General features: G+C 39.2%; 1 protein-coding gene across 1 annotated transcript in view; it reads left to right on the top strand.

The window, feature by feature from the left end:
- Positions 1–8,321: 8,321 nt before the first annotated feature.
- Anxa3 (annexin A3) overlaps positions 8,322–26,180 on the top strand; it is a 55,151-nt gene continuing 37,292 nt past the window's right edge. Inside the window, exons 1-2 of the mRNA XM_047566901.1 lie at positions 8,322–8,503; positions 11,195–11,247. Of these exons, the coding sequence (XP_047422857.1) occupies positions 11,233–11,247 (15 nt within the window). The 5' untranslated portion in view covers positions 8,322–8,503; positions 11,195–11,232. The remainder of the gene's footprint in view (positions 8,504–11,194; positions 11,248–26,180) is intronic.

Below are 26,180 nucleotides of genomic sequence, written 5' to 3'. Positions count from 1 at the left end.
TAAGCAAGTCCACCTCTCTACTTTTGTCACTGAAGCTCCTCTTAAACCAGAGCTTCTCGAACTTTAAGGTGCATTAGGTAAGTCTGAGGGACTTGCTAAAACAGATCTGGAATAGGGTTTGAGAAACTGTGCATTTCTAACAAGTTTCCAGGTCCCAGGGCCCAGCTTTGAGGACTGTTCTAGTCTTTCCAGCTCACACATAAGCAGGCTAAGGTACTTATACTCAGTCAAAGCTAAAAAGCATGGAGTAGCCAGGTGTGGTAATAATCCCAGTGCCTATAATCCCAGTGTCTCAGGAGAATGAGGTTAGAGGATTGCAAGTTCAAACCAGGCTCAATAACTTAGCGAGGTCATAAGTAACTCAGCAAGACCCTGTCTCTAAATAAAATATTTTAAAAAGGACTGGAGTTGTGGCTCAGTAGTTAAGCACCCTGAGGTTCAATCCTGGGTACAAAAAAAAAAAAGGCATGGAGTAATGGAGTACCAACTACTGAAAAATGAGAAAAAAATACATTCTGACAAAGTTGTTATAAATAAACCAAACCAGAAGTTTAAAAACTACATGGTCATTCATTAGTCCTACTCCTTTTCTTTAAATTTCACTAAACTTTTCTCAGAAAAACAGCAATAGGAGTAAGACAACCTATATCATTGGTTGAGAAATATAGAGCATACTCATTTAAAATAAAAAGAAAGTAGGAATTTATCTAAATCATGTTTATGGGCATTCACAAGAGTCATGGCCTTCCTGATATTCCTCTTCTCCTAAAACCCACAATATTTCATGTCCTTCCCCCAGATCTAAGCATTATATATGAAAACTATAAGGCAAAACTAAAAGGAAAATGGATTTTTTAGCATTTTCATTTTTAGAAGAGTTTTAGAATCTCAATAAAATTGAGTGGAAGGTACAGAGGTAAACCCCACCCCTACATATACCATCTCTCCCATTATTGACATCCCCCACCAGACTGGTACATTTATTACAACTGATGAACATAATTATCACCCAGAATTCATAGTTTACATTAGGGCTTGCTCTTAGTGAACATCCTATCAGCTTTAATTTATAATGACATGTACCCACCATTAGCATATTATGAAGAGTAGTCTTACTGTTTTAAAGATCCTCTGTGCTCACCTACTTAAACCTCCCTCCCCCACAACCCTGGGCAACCACTGATCCTTTTACTGTCTCCATAAGGTTGCCTTTTTGAGAATGTCTCATAGTTGGAACTACACAGTAGGCAGCCATTTCAAATTTCTTTCATTTTCTTATTATATACATTTAAATTTCCTTCTTGTCTTTTCATGGCTTGATTGCTTGTCTAATGTTAGTGTTGAATAATATTCCTGTGTTTGGATGTACCACATTTTAGCCATTTACCTACTGAAGGACATCTTGTTTCCTTCCAAGTTTGGACAATTATGAATGAAGCTGCTGTAAACATCATGTGTAGTTTTTGGTACAAGGACATGTGTTTCATATCAGTTGGGTAAATTGCAATCGCTTTATTGTATAGTAAATTTACATTTGTAAGAAATAGCAAAATTATCTAAGTGTACCATTTTGTATTCTCACCAGCAAAGAAAAAAGTTTCCATTGGCCCACATCCTCACCAGCACCTGGTGTTGTCAGTGTTCCAGATTTTGGTCATTCTAATAAGTGTATAGTGATATCTCATTGTTATTTCAATTTGCATTTCCTTAATGGCCTATGATGGGGAAGATCTTTTTAAATGCTTATTTGTCATCAATAAGTCTTCATTGATGAGGTGTCTGTCAAGGTGTTTGGCCCATTTTCTCACTGTTGAGTTTTAAGAATTTTGTGTATATTTTAGATAAGAGTTCTTTACCTTAAATGTGTTTTCAAATATTTTTCCCCTCTGGAGGTTGTCATTTTATTCTTTTGACAGGGTCTTTTTCCAGAGCAGAATTTTTAAATTATAATGACATCTAGTTTGTGATCCTTTTTTCTGCCTTTGGTGTCTCATCTAAAGAATCATTTACAGATTTTTAGAATCTAGAGTGATCTAGATTTTCTCCTATGCTATCTTCTAATAGTTTTGTTGATTTGTGTTTTACATTTAATCTGTGATCCACTTTGATTTAATATTTGTAAAAAGTGTAAGGTCTATGTCTGGGTTCACTTTTTGCCTGGGGATGTCTAGCAACTCTTTTCTTCACTGTATTGCCCTTGCTCCTTTGTCATGGGTAGTTTACCACACTTCTTTGGGTCTATTTCTGGAATATCTCCTGGATTTGTTTGTTTCCATTTTTCACCGATACTATACTGCTTGATTTCTTACAGCTTTATGGAATGTCTTAATTTCAGGTAATACCAGTCTTCCAACTTGCTTCTTTCCTTTCAAAATCATTTTGGTTATTCTGAGTCTTGTGCCTGTCCATATAAATTTTAGAATCAGTCAATATCCACAAAATAACTTGCTATGATTTTGATGGGGATTGAATCAAATTTATAGATCAAGTTAGGAAGAACCAGCTTCTTCACAATATTGATTCTTCCATCCATAAATATGAAATACCTCTCCATTTGTTTAGTTCTTATTTGATTTTCTTCATCAGAGCCTTGTAGCTTTCCTCATAGAGATCTACATGTTTCATTAGATTTACACCTAAGTGTCATTTTGGAGGGCCCTAATGTAAGTGATATTGTGTTTTTAATTTTGGATTTCACCTGTTCATTGCTGATATGACAGTGGTTGACTTTTGCATATTAACCTTATGTTCTACAACTCTTCTATAATTGTTTATTAGTTCCAGGACTTTTTGGTTGTCATTGTTTGTTTTTTTGCCTTTTTTAAAATTATTCTAGATGTTCTACATATACAATCACATTGTGAATATAGTTTTATTCTTCCTTTCCAATCCGAATTTATTGTATTAGCTAAGATTCCCAGAACTGGCTGGGGAGATAGCTCAGTCGGTAGAGTACTTGCCTTGCATGCACAAGACCCTGGGTTCAATCCCCAGCACCAAAAAAAAAAAAAAAAAAAAGATTCCCAGAACAATGTTGAAAGCAGAGGTAAGAGGGAACATCCTGGCCCTCTTCTTGATCTTAATAGGAAAGTCTCAAGTTTCTCATCATTAAAAGTGATGTTAGCTGTAGATTTATTGGTAGATACTCTTTGTCAAGTTGAGGAAGTTTCTTCTGTTTCTAGTTTGTTTTTATCATGAACAAGTGTTGGATTTTATCAAATGCTCTTTCTACATCTGTTGCTATGACATGTTTTTCCTTCTTCTTTAGTATGTTGATATGATGGGTTATATTAACTGGTCATTGAATGCCGAACCTGCCTTGCACACCTAGGATACTTGTCAGGTATAATTCTTTTTATACATTATTGTATTTGACTAGTAAATACTTTGTTGAGGATTTTTGCAACAATGCTCATGAGTGATAGAGCTCCATAATTTTCTTTTCTTGAAATGTCTGGTTTGGTGTGAGGGTAACACTAGCCTCCTGGAATGAATAAGAAAGTATTCCCTCAGCTTCTGTCTAATGAAAGAGATTGTAGAGAACTGGTATAATTTGTAGAATTGCCCAGTAAACCCGTCTGCGCCTGGTGCTTCCTGCTTTAGGAAGGTTGTTAATTATTAATTCAATTCCCTTAATAGGTAATGGCCTATTCAGATTGTCCTGTTTCTTCTCAGGTGACTTATGTCACATTGTGGCTTTCAAGGAATCAGTCCACTTCATCTAGATTGGCAAATTTATGGGTATAGAGTTGCTTATAGTACTTTTTATTATCTTTTTAATGTAATTAAAGTAACAAAATACTATGAAGTCCTTCCTCTAGTTCCTTGCAGGATTGCTGTCTTTCATTTCACTTATACACAAGCATATATGTATGCTTTGAATGCATCGTTGCTGTTGTTATTTAAACAAGCTGTTATCTGTTAGATCAATCAAGAATAAGAAATAAAAGTGTTTTTTTTTTTTCTAATTTCTACCTTTATTTGTTCCTTCTTTTATGCTCAGAGATTGGAACTTCTGATCTTGGTCATTTTCACTCTTTTTAAAGAATTTCTTTGTAGTATTTCTTACAAGGCAGATCTACTTGGGACAAATTCCCTGGTTTTTGTTTGTCTGAGAAAATCTTTATTTCTCCTTTACTTCTGAAGGGCGTGTTTGTGGTATACAGAATCCTAGATTGCCAAGTTTTTCTCTCAACACTTTATTTCACTCTACTTTCATCTTGCCTGCATGGATTTTGAAGAGAAGTCCAGTGTAATTCTTATCATTGCTCCTCTGAAGATGTTTTTATCCTCTGTCTTCTTTCAGGATTTTTGGTTATTATTGTTATCTGTGAATATCTATAGTTTGAAAATGATAGGCTTAAGTATAGTTTTTTGGGCATTTATCTTGCTTGGTGTTTTCTGGGCTCCCAGGATTTGTGGTTTAGTGTCGGACATTCATTTGGGGAAACCTAAGTCACTCTTATTTCAAAAATTTCTTCTGCTCCTTTCTTCTTCTCCTTCTGAAACTCCCACTACATGCATGTTGCACCTTTTGCAGTCATTTCATAGTCATTGACTATCATGCTATCTTTTCAGTCTTCTTTCTCTTTACTTTTTTTTTTTTTTTTTTTTTTTTTTTTTTTTTTTTTGCAGTTTCTACTAAGATCTCCCCATTAAAGTCATTCTTCTTTTCTGTTAAGAGCATTCTTTGAGGCTGGGGTTGTGGCTTAGTGGTAGCGCTCTTACCTAGCACACTCGAGGCCCTGAGTTCCATCCTCAGCACCACATAAAAATAAAATTATATATATATATAGAGAGAGAGAGAGAGAGATAAAATAAAATTATATTATATATATATATATATATATAGAGAGAGAGAGAGAGAGAGAGAGAGAGATTTTCTTATATCTAGCATTTCTTTCTTGGTTCTGACTCCCAATTTCCAGCTCTCTTTTCCCATTACCCATCTGTTCTTGTATGCTGTCTACTTTGCCCATTACAGCCCTTAGCATCCTAATTAGAGTTGTTTTAAATTCCTGGTCTGATTATTCCAACATGCCATATTTGAGTGTGATTCTGATTATGGCTATCTTCATACATTTTTTTTCCTTTTGATATGCTTTGTAATTTCTTTCTTGATAGCTAGACATGATGTAGTACATAAAAGAAACTATGGTAAATAGGTCTTCAGTAGTGTTTTAGCTCTGGTTCTCTTAGAACCTGGTGCTCATAGCTTTCCGCTCCATGATACCTTAAATCCCTGCATTTGCCCATCAGTCTCTCCACTTTGGAGGACAGTGGTTTGTTCTCTTCCCCACATCTCTGACAGATCTAAGAAGAGTTGTTCAGCTTTTTACTTGTCATTAGAAAAGAGTGTCAACTTCCAGCTTCTTGTAGTCCAGTCCAAAAATTAGAAGACCATTATGTATTTTTTTACTTTAGTTACAAATGAGTTTGTCTTGATACAAAGTACATTATAACTTCATTGAGATTTAAACTATGTTTTGTTATTTCCCTTTAATCCTTCATGGCACTTTGCTATGAATATTTACTCATCAAAACTTTTAAAAATATATAAATATTTATTGATAACTTCTGACAAAAATAAATTCACACTTCTGCTTTGATCAACAAAGCAATGAAATATATGAGAAAAAAAAGTGCAAAACTATAAAAAAAAATACTTCCCTTTACAAGAAATGGAAAAAATAGGGAGGTTTATTTGTTTTGCTTGATCTTTCAGAGTGAAACAATAGAAACTAGAGAAAGTATCTACCTAACAGGGATAGGACAGAGTGGAGAACAGTGTGGAAGAGAAGAAAGTAAAAGCTGGACTTCTTTTTCCCCCAGTACAGGGAACTGAACCACGGTCTTGCACATGCTGGGCAAGTGCTCTACCACTGAGTTACTTACATCCCCAACCCTGAGCTAGACTCTTTGATGTACATTTTTTTAGAAATTTTTAAACTATCTGATCTTTTAAGGAAAGATCTATCAACCAATGAAGCTGAACTACTTTTTTTTCCCTTCCATTTTGAAACTTCATTAGCAACAGGGATGATATTTGTGTTAGTCAACTTTGCACTGCTGTGACCAAAATACCTGACAAGAACAACCTAGAGAAGGAAAAAATGTCCTTGGGCTCACTGTTTCAGAGGATTCAGTCTACAGTTGGCTGGCTCCAAAGCAGAAACATCATAGTGGAAGAGCGTGGTGGAGGAAAGCTCATGGCAGCCAGGAAGCAGAAAGACAGAGACAGGAAGAGGATTAACCCTTCTAGGTCATGTGCCCAGTGCTACTTCTTCCAGTTAGGTCCCACCTTGTAATCCATCAGCTATCAATAGATTAATCCGCCTGATGAGGTCAGAGCCCACGCGAGCCAATCACTGCCTTAAAACTCCAACAAGTAACATGGTATTAGCAAATCATCCCTTATTCCAAGCCAGTGTTCATTTTGTTTCCTTTTCTATTTTATTTCAAATGGCTAAGCCAACAACTCACACATTCGCAAACAGGAAGATATGTACAATAATGTTCACTGCAGCATTATTAATAGCAGCAAGATATTGAACTATGTAGTATACATCAGCAGGAGAATGATAAGTAAACCATGATATGGCCATAAAATGGAATACATACAGCAGTTAAAGTTAATGAATGAGTATAGATCCTACAATAGCTGGAGTTGAACAGAAAGAACAAGCAGCCAAATATACATCACAATGCCATTTAAAGTTTTAAAGTATGCTAAACAGTATTACATAATATTTATGGATATATCAATAGTTTGAAACTAGCATATCATATATAATAATAATAATAACACTGAATTTATTGTTGGATTATGTCTGGAGGTGGGGGGAGAGAGAGAACGAGAGAGAAATGGATTAAAAAAAAAAAGAATACCTAAGGAAAACAAATTATATCTGTATATCTTAAAAAACATCTTGAAGCCGGGCACTTTGGCACATGCCTGTAATCCTAGTGGGGCTCGGGAGGCTGAGGCAGGAGGATCGTGAGTTCAAAGCCAGGCTCAGCAAAAGCAAGATGCTAAGCAATTCAGTGAGATCCTGTCTCTAAATAAAAATGGCCCTGTCTCAAAACAAAAATAAAAAGGACTGGGGATGAGACTCAGGGGCTAAAGGGCCCTGGTTCAATCCCTGGTATCAAAAAAAAAAAAAAAAAAAAAAAACAGAATACAAATAATAATTTAAAAAAATTGCTGGTGAGGATGTGGGAGAAAAGAAACACTTTTACACTGTTAGGGGGATTGTAAATTAGTACAACCACTATGAAGATCAGTATGGAGGTTTCTCAAAGGACTAGGAATGGAGCCACCATAAGACCCAGCTATACTATTCCTGGGTGTTTATTCAAAAGAATTACATCAGCATACTACATACATGCATACCCATGTTTATAACAGCACAATTTACAATAGCCAAATTATGAAACAAGCCTAGGTGTCCATAAACAGATGAATGGATAAACAAAATGTGGTATATACACACAAAGTAGTTTTTTTCAGTTATAAAGAAGAAAGAAATTATGCCATTTGCAGAAAATATGGATGGAACTGGAGAACACCATGTAGAGAGAAATAAACCAGACTCACAAAGTCCAAGGTCATATGTGTTCTCTACTATGTTGAAGTTAGAAGGAAAAAGGGATAAAGATATGTGTTTGGGGGTGGGGAAGGGGGATGTGGTCTCATGAAATTAAAAGGGAGACCAGTAGAATAGAGGATGAGAAACGGGGGAGGGAGAGGAGAGGATAGTAAAAGGAAGTAGTAGGGGACGAAATTGATCAAATTATTATATGCACGTACAAATATGTCACCATTAATTTCACTATAATTTCACTATATGTATAACTATAGTGCACTAATAAAAATTAATTTAAAAATCTAGCTCTGTCATTTACTTTCAGTTCTATTTTGCTTAATTTACCTAATCTCTGTCACGATTTTCTCATAAAGTGAGAACACTAGTAACATCTACCTTATGGAGTTACTGTAATACAGATTTAAATCAATTCGGGTGTAAAGTATTCAGAAGAGTGCCCGACACAAACTAAATACTAGATTAACATTACTGTTATCAGTGTTAGTTATCTGCCACCTTTTATTAAGGGATCGCACCGACCTCTGAATCCACAGTGCCTAAAACAAAATAAGTACTGCAATAAATTTGAAGACCTTAATATATGAAAACCGAGAAAATGGATTTCGACGTGCGGACGGTGGGAGAGGCCAGTGGGAAAGCTTAGAGACCCGGTAGGGCTGAGGGCTGGAGCCCTGTGTGCAACACGGAAGCCCCGGCGGCAGAGGGGTGCGGCTTCCCTTCCCGGGCCTGGGGCCGCGGTCAGGTGGAGTCCAGAGGCTGGAGGAGGGGCAGGAGGAAGGGGTGCCGACGCCGCGGGGAGCGCGCGGAGCACAAGCGCCCGGGGCGCACACCTTCGCGGGCGGGTCCGGGCCACACGCGATTCCGGGCCACACGCGATTCCTTCTAGCGCGCTTGGGGTAAGTTCAGCCGCGAGCCTCTCCCGCCGCTTGGGGCGGTCGGCGCGCCTGGCCCACTAACCCCCGCGAGCGCTGTTCGCTGCGGGGCAGCGCTGAGCTGGCGTCGGCGCTCTGTACCCACCCAGCTACGCGGGCGCGGGGCTGGAGGGGCCTCCGTGGACGCAAGTTCACGTCTTGCATTTCAGAATCGAGGAAACTGAAGTCCCGAGGGAACAAAAGTGAGGTTCCTTAGTTGGGTCACCCAGCTAGGGTCCTGGCAGGGCTCCAGCTGATACTTAGCTGTTTTGGCTCCATGGATAATTCATTTTTCATAACATCTAAGCAGCATAAGGGAGCAGTTAGATATCTCTGCCTCCGGGTGCCTAAAGGTCTTGAGGACCAAAAAACCCAGAGAGCTGGAGTGGTCCTCAGTGTCCCCGGTGGGTTGGTTCAGAGGAACCTACCCATCCTGTGAGCATGTTCTTCTGTTCACCTAGGCTATTTATTTTACTTATTTTATTTATTTATTTTTTTATATTTTATTTTATTGAGGTGAGACAGGTTGATTAGGACGTTGGGCGTTGGAAGTTGAAGAAGTTTGCTTTCTCCTGAAAGACTCACCATTTTCTTTGGTTGAGACAGAATCCCGATTCATTAAACACGAATCATTCCCCTTGGCATCTGAGTCAGCAGGTGGGAAATGTGAGCACTTGATTGCAGATGACCAAATATAGGAAATTGTAGTTTCTGCTGGGGCTGCGGGTTCTGGGTGACTGGAGGCCTCCCCGGCTGCTGATAAGAAGTCACACAGATCAGGCTAAATTCTTTCCAAGGATTTATGTTCAGCACAGATAACAAGGCTCTGCCCTTGGAGAGAGTCACAGTTACTACTTTTTTCATCAGCATCCTAAATGTGACTAATTAAAACGTTATTCCTTGAAGACATTGCCATTGGGTTTCATGAAGGGGGAATCTTCAGACTGAAAAACGAGAATTTAAAATATAAAGAAAACCAAACCCTTGTTCCCAGAGCTGTTTGGTGATGTGGAGAAATCTATTGAGAAATAAGGATCAAGGAAGAAGTAAAAGGAAATTATGTAATTTCTGTAATGCCCTTCAGGAAGGATGGGTTTTGAAATTCTATTGTTTAAGTCATTTGGACTCCACTGGAGTAATTCTTAAAATTAACGATAGATCAGTAGTACTTCTTAATTATTTACAAAATTACACTAGATCAACAAATACTGAGCATCAGTTTTGGCCAGGTATGGTGAGGCACCTTACTTCGTAAGACACCATGTGGGTCAAGTTCGTATCTTTGAGTTTCTGAGTTAGTAGGGTCTACTCACCAGCTGTGTCTGTGGAACATTTTCATACCTCTCTGTGCCTTCTGCTTCTTCACATACAAAATGGAGATATTATTACTGATATCTAATGCACTGCATTATTGTGAGACTTGTTAAATCATTCATTCATTCAATAAGTATTTATCAGTGCCTACTATGCTCTAGTGAACAGACATCCCCAGCCTTGTGGAATAGTACTTTTTGTACGACCTGGCACATAACCGTCTCCTCTTTTTACAGATGAGGAAACTGAGGCTCAAAGAAATTGTATCTGGTTAAATAGGAAAAACTACAATTAATAGCATCGCATATCTATTTTATACTCCAGAGGGAGAAATAAGTGTTAGACTCTAACTAGAGTGCCAACTCTAGGCGATAGAGAGCCTGAGAAACCCAGGCCTAAATATTTCCAGGGGCTGTTGGTGTGATTTCCTGTTGAACTTTGCTTTGGGGCTATCGTTGAATTTTTAGACTGTTTTGTTCCCAGGATGGGTGGGAGCAACTTGTGTTTCTGAATCAATGCTGGACACATGCTAGCATATTTGAATAAAGTCTACTTACGGAAAGTGTGCTCGGGTTCCCAAAGAACTGCCCCTTTCACCTCTGCACCTACCAGGGACTGAACTGACCTCCTCAAAGAGCAGATGTGTCTGTTTATAACAGGCAGTAGACTTGGAGCCTTGCAAAGTGTGCATGAGATTCCACCATCAAGCACAAGGAAGCTAACTGAAGCCATCTGGAATTTGTCTTGGTTTAGTGGGGAAGAGCAGTTTCCTGTGTTTTCTTTTTCTTTCTTCCTCCCTCCTTTTCTCTTTCTTTTCTTTCCTTCCATCTTTTCTTTCCTCCCTCCCTTTCTTTCTTTTTCTTTTTCTTCCCTGTAATGGCAGTCTGTCCTGGTTAAAAGGAAGCAGTAACCGACATAATTCTAGTTGGTTTCTTTGAGACAGGGCTTTGCTGTGTTGCCCAGGTTGGTCTCAAACACCTGGGTCTAATAGGTCCTTCTACCTGAGCCTCCCAAGTAGTTGGGACTACAGGTGTGTTCTACCACACCCACTACTGGAATTTAAATAAGTAAAAAAATAAACTTTCCAGGAAACTTGTCTTTAAGCCCCTCAAGTGCAGAGGTTTCTCTCTCCCTTGTGGAGCCTTCACAGATCTAGTGCAGTGCCTCATATGTGGAAAGTGCCCAGTAATTATTTGTTTAGCAAATGGGATTCCTCAGTCAGAGACACATCCTTTTCCTGAGAAAGTTTTTCTCTGAAGTTGACTTCTGTTTTCTGGATTAAAGATTAAGAGTTGGACTAAGATGATTGCATTCTGAATCACAGATTTATGCAATTTAATGATTTTTTTTTTCTTTTAATAGGTTAGTGTGATCTCAACTTAAGGAAAAGGAGAGAGATCATGGCATCCATTTGGGTAAGTAAAACTCAAGCTTTCATAACACAGTAACTTATCCAAGTCAAATCAAAATACAAAAAAATCAAAATATCAGGAATAAAATTAGAAAGTTGATAAAAAGTTCGCCAAAAAAAATAACTTGGCAAAGAAGCTAAAGGATATCTAAAACTAAAATAAAAAACATTTTTTAAAATTTTTTTGGTTGTTGATGGACCTTTATTTTATTCATTTATTTATATGTAGTGCTGAGGATTGAACCCAGTGCCTCACACATGCTAAGCAAGTGCTGTACTGCTGAGTCACAACCCTAACTCCTAAAAAACATTTTATAAAGTTACATGGTTAAAGCAATTTGTGCTTACACCAAAGAAGAGAGGTCAAAAACAGAGTATAAATTAACCATATATTTATTATATAATGCTGACATTTCATGTCAGTAAGGAAAAGATGACTTTTTTATTAAATAAAGTTAGAAAAACTGCTATTTGGAGATAAAGTTAGCCTGTATTCCTTTTACCTTCTTACTGTAAAATAAATCTCAGATGAATAAAATATAGAAATGAAGAAAATAAAATATGGGTGGTTTTAAAAATAATCTTGGAGTGGAGAAAGCAGTTACAACCATGACCCCAAACCAAAAGCCCAAAAGAAAAATATTGATCTATTTACATATGAATTTATAATGGTGACAGAAAACAACATTGTTAGTAGAGTCAGAACACAGCATACAGGAGAAATGTATTTTCAGCACATCAAACAGAAGACTTATTTGTTTAACACGCAAGTAACTTGAATAACTCAATTTAAAAAATGATGAAAAAATTTCTAAGGGAGGTAACTAGGAAATGGAAAGTATTGTAAATATCAAACAAACACATAAAAAGATGTTGCACCTCACTGAGAAAGAAATATAGATAACATAATGAGAAAATATTTTCTATTTAAGAAATTAGTAAAGGTGAAAAAATCCAGTACAACCAACATCATAGACTCTGTGGACGAGACATGTTTTCTTACTCTGCTCAAGGGAGAATGAATTTGGTACACCTTTAGGTAGTATTTTGTTAATCTCTATTCATGTTTAAATGCACATGTTCTTTAACCCAGGAATTCCACTTCTGATTTACAGATCCACTTCTGAAAAAAGTAATACATTCTGAGAACTATCATATAGATAAACTTGCATACAGTTGAACAATGTATGTGCTGAAGATATTCATTTGTATTAGTGAAAATATGCAGATAGCATAAATGACCATCTGTTCTTATGAATTAGTGAATTGAAAGGTATGGCAGCTTACAGCCTTTTATATATGATCATTAAAAAGAAGCAGGAAAAAGGGAGTCAGTTCTGTGTGTATTATTTTACAAAATTGGAAACAAATATATTAGAGAAAAATAAACCAAGTTACAGAATAGTATGTACAGAGCAATTCTGTTTGAAAGAAAGGAAAAAGGTCCATATATCGACTATTACAGACACTTTCTAGAAAGCTGGGAGTGTGAGCAAGGATACTTTCACTTTTCGTTGGGTCACCTTCTGTACTCTTCAATTTGTTTCTTTAAGCCATGAGCATATATTTTATCAGTATCCCAATGCTGACATTGGGAAGCATCAATTGACAGATGAATAGATAAAATAAATGTGATATGTACACAGAATGCAACCTTAAAAAGAAAGGAAATCTTGTCACATGGTACAGTGGATGAGCCTGAAGCACATTATGCTAAATGAAATAAATCAGGGTGGGAGAAGTTTAAAGAGAAGCATGAGGAATCATGACCAGCCCTTAGCCTGATGTGGAGGGGAAGATGTACTGACTCAAGGTTTCTCCGGACCCCACATTATTCCCACATCACTGAACAGGAAGCTAATCCTGCCTCTTTCCAGATCTGAAAACTTCTGTTTTTATCAACTACTAGCACAGTCAGATGAAAATAAAGCCTCTTTCTGAAATGCTAACCCTTGCCCATTAGTAAGTGGACATGGGATTGGTTGGTTAGGCTCTCCAACTGACACCTTCAGTGGGCTGGGAGAGACCCAGCTGAGTACGGATGTATTAGTTTCCTGTTGCAGTCATAACAAGTTACCACAAATTTAGCAGTTTAAAGCAACATTCATTTATTATCTCATAGTTTTATATGTTAAAAGCTTGAAATGGGTCTCAAGGCACTAAAAATCAAGACACTGGCAAGGCTGCATTCCACTCGATACTGTGGGAAGAATCCTCCTTTCAGCTCGCTTAGGTATTGCAGAGTTTGGTTCCTTATAGTTGAAGGACTGTAGGGTCTCTGCTGACCCCAGCACGGGCTGCCTGTAGCTCCTAGAGACCTCTGCTGGCTCTTTGCATTTGGCCTCTGTAGCTCAGCACCAGCATTGGTGCACTGAATCCTTCTGGCACCTGGAATCTCTTTGACTTTCCCTTCTGGGCATCTCTCCTGCCCAGAAAGGGCAGCTGGAGACAGTTCTCAGCTTTTAAGGGGACATGTGATTAGATTGGGTCAACCCAGATAATCCAGGATAATCTCCCTATTTAAAGATATGGAACCTTAATTACATTTGAAAAGCCCGTTCTGTCATGTGACAGAACACAGTCACCGCTTCCAACAAATCCTGTGTGTGTGTTTTAGGGGAGGGACATCATTGTGATTACCATAGGGGCTGGAAGTCTGGCTGCATTAGGAGATGGTAGCATTGGTTTCAGGCAAAGGAGAGAGCAGGCCAGTAAGGGGAAGCTGTTCGGAGGCAAGAGGGAAGTGAAGAAAGAGGCCCTAGCCAGAGAGGCACTCATACTGCCTCCTTTTTAAAATTTTTTTCTTTTCTCCTCTTTTCAAATTAAAGAACTAATATTTGAGTGAGATTTCAGTGAGAAGAGAATAAAAACTCAACTGCTCTAGAAAACAACATGGAAGCTTCTCAAGAAATTAAAAATAAAACTGCCATATCATTGAAAAATTCCATTTCTGGGTAGATATTCAAAAGAATGAAGGGTGAGTCTTGTAGAGATATTTGCATACCATGCTCATTACAGTACTTCACCATATCCAAGAGGTGGAAGCATCCCAATGTCAATTGACAGATGAATAGATAAAATAAACGTGATATGTACACAGAATGGAATATCATGCAACCTTAAAAAGAAAGGAAATCTTGTCACATGGTACAATGGTTGAGCCTGAGGCACATTATGCTAAATGAAATAAATCGGTAATTAAAGGACAAATGTTGTATGATTCCAACTTATACAAGATATCTAAAGTACACAAATTCTTAGAAACAGAAAGCAGGACAGTGGTTGTCAGGGGCAAAGAGGAAAGGGGGAGTCGTTTTTTAGTCTGCATACAGTTTCAGTTCTGCAAGATGAAAACGATTTGGTAATCTGTTTCAAAACAGTGTGAATATTCTGACCACTGTTCAACTATGCACTTGATTAAGATTTAACAAAAATTCATATTTCCAGCTGTAACTACTCTTTTTCACAAAGTTCTGTTCTGGAGCAAGGGCTCACTGCCTGATGCATGTAGAAGCCAATGATGTGACTCAGGATTTTGCAAAACAAAATAGCTGATCTAGGGCTACTGGAATGCTACCATTGTTTCACATAAATAAACAGTCTTTGTTACATGAGTATTTCCTTTGTTTTGAAGTTTTAAATATCTCTCTTCAGCCATGTGTTCTACTACTTACCCTTGATGAAAGGGTCTGATATTTTGTTGATCTGTCTCTGTGGACTCAGGGTTCCTTGTCATGTCTTGTCATTGGGTCCATAGCAAGCACTCAGGAAGCTCACAAATTAGAATATCTCAGGATATGACTTCTTAATAAGATACAAAAGCAATGTTTTTTCTATGCATGCTCCCTACAATGATTTCTCATGTAAATATTCTGAGCTCCTTCCTCCTTGGTTAATTCCTAACTTACTTTTATAGATCAATAATAAATGCAATTCCTATTTGGTTTAAACTCTTAATTTAGAATTTTCACATGCTATTAAATTTTTCCAGATGAACTGATAATCATTGTCATCAACATGAACTGTTCCTAATATTGTAACTTGCTATACGTTCTTTTTTCCCTATTCTAAACTCCAGTTTGCAAAAGGAGGAAAGAGAACATGGAGCTACTCTGGAACCAAGGGATAAAAATATAATTTTAAATAAATACAGTGCTTATTAACTTTGTCTTGAAGTTCATCCAAAGCATAAACAATTAAAGCAGCAAGTACCTAGTGAGATAGGCTCTAGTGGAGCAAAGTAAAGATAGCCCATCACAATCTCAGTGTTATCTTTCACAGTGCCATAGTTGATTAAAAAGCAAGCTCTTGAATATGACCTTGAGCAAATGACCTAATCTTTTTGCCTCAGTTTCCTCATCTATAAGTGGGTATAATAATTATGCCTGTATCATCCAGTGCTTCTAAGATTAAACCATTTCCTAGAAAATACATAAATAGTCCCTGCAATGGAGTAGAAATTCATTAAATTTTAGTGGAATTATTATCATTTTAATATATTACTTTTATTTTCTAAAATCGTACTCCCTGCTAAATAATAATAATTGTTATTATTTATTATTTATTTAATAATTCCCTACAACTATCTTAGTAAAGGAGCCACTGCCTATTTTCTGGCTTAATTTTATTTCAAATTAATACCATTCTTCCTCATTGGAATGAGGCTTGTACTCAAATAGATTCTTTCTGACCACTTCTATTTTTAACATTTTATAGTATTTTTAACACGTGTCTTTAAAGACATACAGTGCTCTGTTTCCAGTCCAATTCTAATACTTCCTGAAGTTACATCTGATTCCTCAGAGCTCTGTCCTCCACAAGGTTGCTCTCACTTTAGATGTCAGTCACATCTTGGATACTACCCAAATTTCTGACTGACTGGCCATAAATTTGGGTGTTTCCATGATCCCCTGAAATTCACAATTGACTAGTCTGATTCAGAGTTCTCATTGAAAACACTATGCTCGTGATTGCAGATGTATTATAAGGGATACACACAGGGCAAGATCTGGAGCATTCCTGACCATAGAGCTTCCGTGCCCTTCCCCCGTGGAGTCAGGGCACATCGCCTTCCGTGCGCATCAGTGTCTTCACCAGTCAGGAAGCTCCTCTGAGCCTCAGTATCCAGTGTCTTAATCAGGGTTCTATTATGTAAGCATGTTTGATTAAATTGTTTATCACTTTACTGAGCTTGACCTATGGCCCTCCTTTCCTCCCCAAGTTTAGCCTGATTCAAAACTCCAACCCTATAATCACGTTTGGTCTTTCAGGTGACCAGCTGTCATCCTGTGGCTATCTAAGGGCCTGCTGGTTGTCACCTCAGTAGCATAACAAAACCACTCACTAGAAAATTACAAGGATATTTGAAACTCTTTGCCACAAACAAGGCAAATATAATATTAATATAAGCTTATTATTAATTATTGTGTCATGTATTATAAATTATCATAATTAGCTTTAATTATTCTACTTTATTAATTACCATTAATATATTCCTTATTATACTGTACATATATGACTCACATGAAGGCACAGAGTTTCCAAAATATCATAATCCTTTATTTTTTTATTAAAATTGTATCAAGACTAAAGACACTGGCTATCTTAGTACTGATCAGAAGCTTTACTTGTTAGTTATATCTTTGATGTCAGACAGAATCATTCAAAAACATGGCATTCGTGTAGAAGAAACTATAAAGGATCTTCATGGTATAAAAGTTGTGGAAGGCTGATAATAAAGAAGGAAGTTGCAAACAGGAAAAGCAAACCAGGAGGATGTGTCCATGGTGAGAGTCAGGCCTCCCTTCCCCACCGGACCCTTCCTTTCTTTTCTGGAAACAAGATTGGTGCAGTTGAACACACGAGGACACAGTGGTCTCATTTCTGTGGTTAACCCAGTGGTGGGACTCTCAGGAAGGGTGTGGTATACTAAGATGAAAGAATGTGGGAAGGTAATGCCTTTCAAATTCTGTCCCACGGATGCCACCAGCTTTGGATGTTTGGATGCTATTGGTCAGGGTTCAAGGAATTTTGAGAGCCCTGTCAGTTGCATATTTCTGGATTTCCTACTACACCTTTCTTTCCTGGTGTGTTTGCTCTTCATGACTATGCAGGTTTAAAAGGCACCTGAGGAGAATACCCGTGTGCCCACATGGGGCCAGCGGAATTTCTCCTCTGGCCTCGCTCCCATCTACCACATGGAATATCTGGCTTTAATGCTATTTTCTCTGAAATGGACTTTTATTATCCGGGGCAGAACAGGTCTTTTTCCTGGTTAGGTACTCTTCATGATTGCAACTTCCTGTTTGCTATGTGTGTTTTAAACCACATTCCCTGAAGCGTCTTTAGGTAAATATTGGTACAGTGATCGATGGCCCTCTGGAGGAAGTCAGTGAAAAATAGGTTAGAGCTGGGTTCCAAATGAAAACAGTAAAGCTTTGTTTCAGGATGAAGCTTGGAAAGAAATACTCTATAATCTGAGGGAGGAGAGGGAGGCTTGCTAGGAATGAATGGAATGAACATGGAGAAACTGTTCTTTGCCACTCCCTGATCTGAGCCCAGCCGTGAAGAAGGGAGGGTCCCTTTTCCACATTTTATCATGATGAAAGCATAAATTCTGAATCTAATGAGTACCCAGGAATAGACCTGATAAATCAGGCCAAGAGGAAAAGAAAAGTTATAAATTGGAGAGCAAGGAATGTGAAAAGGAGAAGGTATGATTCGATTCACTTGAAAGTATATTTTTTGGTGGATACAAAGCAGTTTGCAGTTAGAGTACTGTGCAATAAGATTAATACACAGGTCCTACAGGAGTTGAAAGGGAATAAGTCAAAAGGGCAGAAAATTCTCAAGTCTGTTCAGTCCTTCATTATCAGATCTTAGCTCCTTTCATTTCAATTCTGTTTTTGTTTAAATATCACACAGGTCCTAGAGGCATGTTTAAATAGAAGGAGTGACAGCTCCAGGTGAACAGGGATTAGAAAAGGTGGAGCTGGGCATGGTGGTACACGCCTATAATCCCAGCAACTCGGGAGGCAGAAACAGAAGGATTCCAAGTTCAAGGTCAGCCACAGCAACTCAGTGAGACCCTAAGCAACTTGGTGAGACCCTGTCTCAAATTTTTTAAATTTTTTGAAAAAGGACTGGGGATGTAACTCAGTGGTAAAGCTCCCCTGGGTAAATCCCCAGTATGAATAAATAAATAAGAATGCATCTGTAAGATTTTGTCATGTGACCTGGAGCTCTGAAAATCTGGTTGTGTCATTTGAGAATTGTCAAAAGAAGCAAGATCTAGACAAAAAAAAAAAAAATCTTTTATTCAATTATTCATTCAATGGAGTTTTACTAAACATCTCCTATGTGTCAAACTAAGCTCTGATGATATAGTAAGAAAAGAAACTTAAAAAGCATGGAACTTATATTTTATAAGGGAAAACAAATAAAGAAGTGTATAATATAGCAAGTCATTTTTTAAGTGCTGTGGGGGAAAACAAAGATGGGCACCTAGATTCTCTGCTGGGATAGATGAGCAGAAGTCAACATGGAGTTAGGGAGTGAGCAGGAGAAGAGCACCCCTGCAGGTGCTGATGTAAACAGCAGGTGTCAAACTCTGAGGCACACTGGTGAGGTGTATCTGAGACCAGCAAGAAAAATCTCCAAGAAGTGAGAGGTGGGGGCAAGATTAGAGTGAGATTTGGGGAGATGTCACTGTTCTCTTTTAAAATGCTTTAGGATCCTCCAAGGGCCCCAGAGAGCTCCAGTAGTCTTCTCATGAACTGTTCAAGGAGTTTCCTTCTCTAGGTTTACTTTATATTAGGAAGAACTCTTAAATCTGGGGCAATGTGTTAGATGGTCATTTCCCAAACTTGTAAATAATTTGGTCATTTTCCAAATTTATAAATAACCCATAAAATAATGCATTTTTGCCATCATATTGTGTAAACAGCAGCGACTCTGGTCATTTTTTGCAAAAGTGTATTTCTTCCCATACCGTTGCTAACAATAGATGTCTCTGATCTCTTTCCTTTGTGGGTAGATTCCTGTCCCCATAGAAGTGAGGTGGTTGGAGAGTGGGTTTCATCACTACAGCCCCCAAATCCTGTAATGCAATGCTATGGTCTGAATGTTTATATCCTCCAAAGTTCACATACTGAAATCCTAACTTCCAGGGTAGTGGTATTAGGATATGGGTCCCTGAGGAGGTAAGTAGGTCATGAGAGCAGAGCCCTCATGGATGGAATTAGTGTCCTTATAAAGGACACCCAGAAGAGCTGGTTACCATGTGAGGACACAGCAAGCAGACACCATCTGTGAATTAGAAATTGGGTCCTGATCAGACACCAAATCTGCTGGTACCTTGATTTTAAATTTTCTAGCCTCCAGAACTATGAGAGATAAATATTTGTTGTTTACAAACCATTCAGTCTATGGTATTTTATTTTAGCAGCCTGGATTAAGACAGCCAGCCACTGTCCTCCAGCCAAGGACCATTTAGGATGGAGATGATGCCAGGTTCCCCGCTTCCGTGAGCCAAACTCCCTATATCTTCCACTGTTAGGTTGCAGGTCCCTTGGACAGAGGCCTCTTCTCAGAAGATGAAGTTAAATATACACAGAGCTGAGGATGGGACCAGAATAGCCACATAAGTCTCAACTCTCTGTGGCCCTTGGCTAAGAGGAGAATTTGGTGAAGAATTCTTTACTAAAGTTAAACATGAGATTTAATTTTGAAACAAATGTATAATCCTCAGATGCTGATACTAGATGACCCAAAGAAGATGAATATAAAGGATGACCTGCTTCAAACAAACAATGAAAGTTATTCTGAGAAAGATTTTTGTATTGATGAAGTCCTTCTTGGCGGGGGGGTGTCTGATGTTTTAAGCTTGATCCAGAAAGTTGGGGCTGCTGCCTTTGCCACACAACCCTGAATGCTTGGAGAAACAGGGAAGAGAATGGAGTAGAATCACTGAACATCTTGGTTCTCTAGGTACCACCAACTTCCAGAACATCTCCCAAGTCTCCCAAAATATATGGTTGCTTTGATTTCTGAATCATTAATATTATTGAAGGAAACCATTTCATCAGGCAGCCAATTATCTAGTGTAGACCTTGGAGAAATTCCACACTTTGGGATGTCATTATCTTGCATCTACTTACTCTCAACAGTTGTTTTTAAGCCTCCATCTGGGGGCTAACCACTGGGCTAGAATCTGTTTTATATGGTAGCGAGTGAACCAAATGTCTGTGCCCTGTGGAACTTTGTTTTAGAAGAGGTAGAGAGACAGAAATAAACACTGAGAGAAATTACTGAATACTTGTACCCGAAAAGGAAAATGGCTGCCAAAATGAAGAATAACAGGAGAGGACCACTTGGATCAAGTGCCCAGGAAGGTCTATCAGAGAAGATGGCCCTTACAGAGAGGCCTGAAGGGAGAAAGACCTTTCACATAGATGGAGAGGCATGAACAAAGGCCCTGAGGTAGGAAAGAACTCCATGTGTACCTGCTGAAGTTTCAGAGAACCAAATTGTGATGGATGAAGAAGAGAGACGATCCAGATGAAGGCAACAAAGGAGTCTGGACCAACCACTCATAGCTGTATGGACTGGAGCAAGGAGTTTGGACTTAATTCAGGTCCAGAGAAGGTTGTTAAGTAGGGGAGTGACTAATCTGACATCTATCTTTAACAGATCTTCAGTTACAGTGTGAGGACAATTGGAGGTGGGCAATAGGAAGAAGTGGGAGGGAGTCTACTTCAGATGGCCAGGAGTGCAAAGACATCAGGGACAAAGAGGCAGAGGAGATGTGCATGTGACGTTACCTTTCAAGATTGTCTCTACAGGACTTGCGGATGGGCTGGACTTGGAGGGAAAGGGAGATGAAGGAACCAAATGAGATAAAGGTACCCTTTACAGGAATGAGGATGACTAAAGAAGCAAATTGCAGATGAGTACTAAGACTGGAGCCAGATTTCCTGGATTCAAATCCTGCTGTGCCACAAACCAGCTATGTGACCTTGGGCAAGTTTCTTCACCTCTCTCTGTCTCTATCTCCTCCCTGTCAAAATAGAATCAATAGTACCTACCTCACAAAGTGATTTGGAGGATTAAATGAACAGGTATGTGCAAAGTACAGTACTGTCAGTGTCACCTGTGGGAAGAAGTAGGTTGGGGGGAAGTAGTGATAATAAGTAAGATATGAAAACTGACACATGGAGCAGACAGTGAATATGTAAGACGAGCGCACAGATTGAAGTTGGGGCTGGAGCTATGATAAATGGGGGAGTTGTCAGCATACAGAAGAGAGTGGAAGAAATAACCAACAGCAGAATTAAAAAGGGACTTTGCACTTTAGAAGTGCCTGCTTGACAAAGGACAATAAATGCATGCTGGTGGGGCGGGAAGAAACCCAGGAGGTTGGACACAGGAGCCTGAAGAAGGCAGGGGCTGGGTAGGTGAATCGAGGGACACAGGCTTCTGAGAGGTCACAGCTGCTTCCTCTCATAATCCAGGCTTCATGGAAAATGCATCCCAAACTGCTTGTTTGTCCCTGTCTTCTGCTTTCTGAGCCACGTTCGTCTTTCCACTCCAGCCCACACCCTCCTCTGTTATCACATTCCCATGCTCTTGCTCCCAGAGACCGCTCCTGATGAAATCACTGTATTTATAAAAGAAAAGCTGGAGTGTTTGACTTTCTCGCTTGAGTAAGCACAGAACGCTTGCAAACATTTCCTTCAGACCTCTTAGACACATGGCAAACAAAGCCATGTCAGCCTCATTTCTATCAGGGCCCCTGATGGCCACCCCTCCCTCCTGCTGACAGCACACTGGGCACCTGCTGCTGCCCTTTACTGCCCTCTAGGCTGCAGGGGCGGTGGGAGCCTTCTGTTTGCTCCTTGCACTCCCTTGGTCTAGTGAGTGCTGCTGGTATGTGGGAGAGGGAAGTGCCCCTGGTGTTTGCCCTGGAGGAACAGAATTGTTACCAGTCCTTTTCTCTGGTATTTTACCTGCTATATTAGCTTTCTAGGGTATCTGCGACGAAGTACCATGGACTGGCTACTTCAAACAATAGAAATACACTGTCTCATACTTCTGGAAGCTGGAAGTCCAAGATCAAGGTGTCAGTAGGGCCATCTTCCCTCCAAAACTTCCAGGGGAGGCCTTCTTACCTCTTCCTAGCTTCCAGTGATTTCCTTGTACAGGGGAGTAATAATAACCCCTTTGTGTTCATAGCTGGAACTGACCCCTGTTCCAAAACCTAGATTAACAAGAGGAAAAAAATGAACTTATGAACATGCATGCTTTGTTAATACACATGGGCGACTCCTAGAGAATGAATAGTTCTCAAAGAGGTGCCTTTGATTTTCAGCTCATATAGCATCTTCAAAGAGAATATAGCATTTACAAAGAGTAAATTTTTAGAGAAGTGATAAGACAAAGGAAAAGAAAGGACTAAGTTTCTATAAGCAGCAATTTGAGGAGAAGGTAAATAACTGACTGGTAATGGTTAGTTAGTAAAACTTGTTAATATAAATCTTCTGGTACCTCCAGGTTCCAGGCTAACAAGGGTCTCCTCAAGTTGTCTCTTAACTTCTGTTCTCTCTGGTGAGAGCAGCCAGCCACCTTTTGTCTTTGTTAATCCATGTCCTGGTTTTAGGCAACAGTGGGAGGGCTGAAGGCTGTCCTGTGCCCTTTTCTTCTGAATATCCTCAGCTCAACAAGTCTTCATGTTTGGGGAGACGTATTCTGGTTTTCCACACAGGCAAACTCTGCGTTTCTTGGAGCTGCAGAATGCAGGTATCTGCCTTCGTTGTCTCCATACATCCTCCCTGTACAGGGCTGTCTTCTTATAAGGCCATCAGCCATATTGGATTAGGGGCCCACCCTACTGCAGAAAGACCTCATTGTAAGCTCGGGGACAAGGCCAGTGGCCAAATAAAATCGGACAGAAAGCCAAGGAAGCAAGCTTTATTGGAATTTGGCTCTTGGGCGAAATTACCAGTGTCCCCCCCCCCCCCCCCCCCCCCCCCGCAGGGTACAGGTCAGGGTAGGGAGCCGGAGAAAATTGCATGTGGCCCCAGCTGCCCAGGGTCTTTATAGGCCAGAGTGGGTAGGGGTCCTGCTGAGTGATAGGTGGAGGTAAGAGTCAGTGGAGTTTTCCTGCCCGTTTGGTCACCGTGTGGCGCGCTGCCCTTTGCCTCAGTTGCTCTGCTCTCCCTCATATAGTCGCCCAAATTCCGACCTAACACTCATCTCAATGAATTACATCTGCAGTAACCTTTTATCCAAATAAGATCCCATTCTGTGGTGCTGTGGGTTAGGATTTCATCATATCTGTTTTGGGAGGAAGCAGTTCAACCCATACCACCTGCCTCACTTGACTGTTATTTCATTTTGAGGCCTTTTGCAGTAAACTTTCTTTGGTTTTGAAGATGACTTCTTGCTTGAAGAATTGAACAAGAAGTCTTGTATTTTCCAAGTTTTGATTGCTTTATTTTTGTCATCTATTCCACCTTGTATCATAAAACTTCACCACCCAACAGTGCCTTGACATTGAGCAGAGAATGGTCATTTCTCCCTGGCTCTTTGAGAACTCCACAGTCCTGGAGTTTTATCAGAGACTTTGATTTGAAGCCTTAATTTTTGAACCTGGCCTTTACAGGGTTTTATGAAGTGAGGAGTGATTTGGTTTTGCCTCACCTTCAAAATGTACCTGCAGTTGCTGCTATTCTTGCTCCGGAGCATTTGGCTTTAAATATGTTTTATGTCAGCAGAGTTGGCACCTTGCATTTTTCTCTTTTATTCATTCTTCTGAATACAAATGTTTAACTTCTTGCAAACCCAGTCTACTTGGCGTGAAAAGTGAGATACAATAATATTTTGTGAGTCAAGGACAGATTGACATCTTGGGGTAGCAGCAGACAGTTCCCCAGAGCCAGTTTGGCCACAATTATGGCTTTTTGGCATCATGTCCTATGGCTGACCTCCAATAGATAGTTTTAGAAGATCAGGGAGAATTATACTGGTATGAAGAAGATGGTTCATGGGAGATGCAGCCTGGTCTAGTAAGTAGAAACAAAGGTTGATAGGACAGACCACTTGCTGACTGTGTGGACTTGGGCAAGTTTCTTAAGCATCAGTTTTACCATCTGTGAATAGGATTTATTGTGTCTACCTTATGTTTACTGTGAGGATTGAATGAGCTAATACAGAAAATGTGCTTAGCCCGGTTCTTGGCACATAGTGAGTAGCAGCAATTGTTCTTACTATAAAGATGTCCTGCTGGGTGTGGCAGTGAAGACCTGTAATCCCAGCTACCCAGGAGGCCAAGGCAGGAGGATCAAAAGTTCAAGGCCAAGCCCCAGCAACTTGGTGAGACTCTGTCTCAAAATAAAAAATAAAAGGGCTGGGGATATCTCTCAGTGGGAGAGCACCCCTGGGTTCAATCCCCAGTGCAAAAAAACAAAAAGCTCTCCTATTTTTCTACAACTTCTTTTTAAACACTCCTTCCTTTAATTTGTTTTCCATCTGACTTCAGGTCATTTTCCCTTTACAGACATCTGAAGATCAAGTTTAAAAAAAGGAAAATAACTAAATGTGTGAAGATCAAGTTTAAGAAAAGGAAAACAACTAAATATGTTTAGGGGATATGGATGGAAATCTGATCAAACCTAATTTTTTTTTTAAATTGCTTTTTCAATCACATGATGTCCTACACTAGTACTGACACTGTTGGAGTACTAGGATTATTTTAAATAAACGCAGCCTTATATTGATTAGAAATTTAAATGGCAAGGCTTTAAAGCTTACAATGAAGCAGGAAATGCAGATATCTCTGTTTGACTGTGAAAAGGCCAACATTCCTGAAACAATGAGCTCATCATCAAATTCCTCCTCTTCCACACCCATAAAAGAATTCCTGGCTTGTTTGCTCAGTTTTGCTTTGGTTCTCTAAGCAACTGAGAATGAAATGAAGCATTGGTTCATAAAGTGCTTTAAAGTCACCTGGAGAGCTTGTATAAACAGAGTCTGAGTCCTAACCCCATGGTGGCTAATTCAGTAAGAGTGAGGTGGTGCTTGAGAGTTTGCACTTGAAGTAAGCTCCCGGTGGTTCTGATGGGGATGACCAAGAACCATACTGTGAGAACCACCAAGATTGCCCTCCACTGCCCACTCCCAGGCCAGGCAAGGTGATGTGGTGTAGAGCACAGGGCATTTTAGTCATAAGGAAGTGGCTTTAAATTACTGGGGCTGTCCTTATTAGCAGAATCCTATTTAAGCACATATGGCTCCAAGATGATTTCTTCCATTTTAATAAATCTACCTCATTGAGGTCACTTAATTCACTGCCTGGCATGTATTAGAATAAAAAGTTCCATTAATTTCTTCTATGGTAAGATTTTTTGCAAGTCATATAAAAATTTCTGGATCATCTGGGCAACCAAAAGTCTACCAAGGGAATACTTGGTAGTGAAATTTTTAAAACTGTCTATTGAAATAACTGAAACAGTTTTAAATATTTCACTAAAATTCTACTTTGTAATTCCCATGACCTGCACTGGGGGGTGTAGCTCAGTGGTAGAACATTTGCCTATCACACATGAGGCCCTGGGTTTGATCCCCATTACCACAAAGTAAATAAGTAGTAAAAGCCCATGCTGTCTTTCAAGTTGGTATGTGTGTGTGTGTAGATTTTTTTTCTTTTAATTAGACAAGTTTTTTTACCCATTTAGTTCTCACTGTATAGAAAGTTGCATAATAGATTAGGAATTTCATCCTCCTCTAAATTTGCATATTGTAATTTTTAACATATTTTGATGCGTAGGTGGTACAAGGCAGTGAAAAGGTCACTGCTAGAATGCAAACCCTGAGTTTTCATAATTCATAAACAATTAGGATCTGAACACAATTTTGTCTTGTATTCAGATGCAACCATGT

This window comes from Sciurus carolinensis, chromosome 10, assembly GCF_902686445.1.
Source record: "Sciurus carolinensis chromosome 10, mSciCar1.2, whole genome shotgun sequence".
Taxonomy (NCBI): Eukaryota; Metazoa; Chordata; class Mammalia; order Rodentia; family Sciuridae; genus Sciurus; species Sciurus carolinensis.
This window is presented reverse-complemented; position numbering and strand designations above follow the sequence as displayed.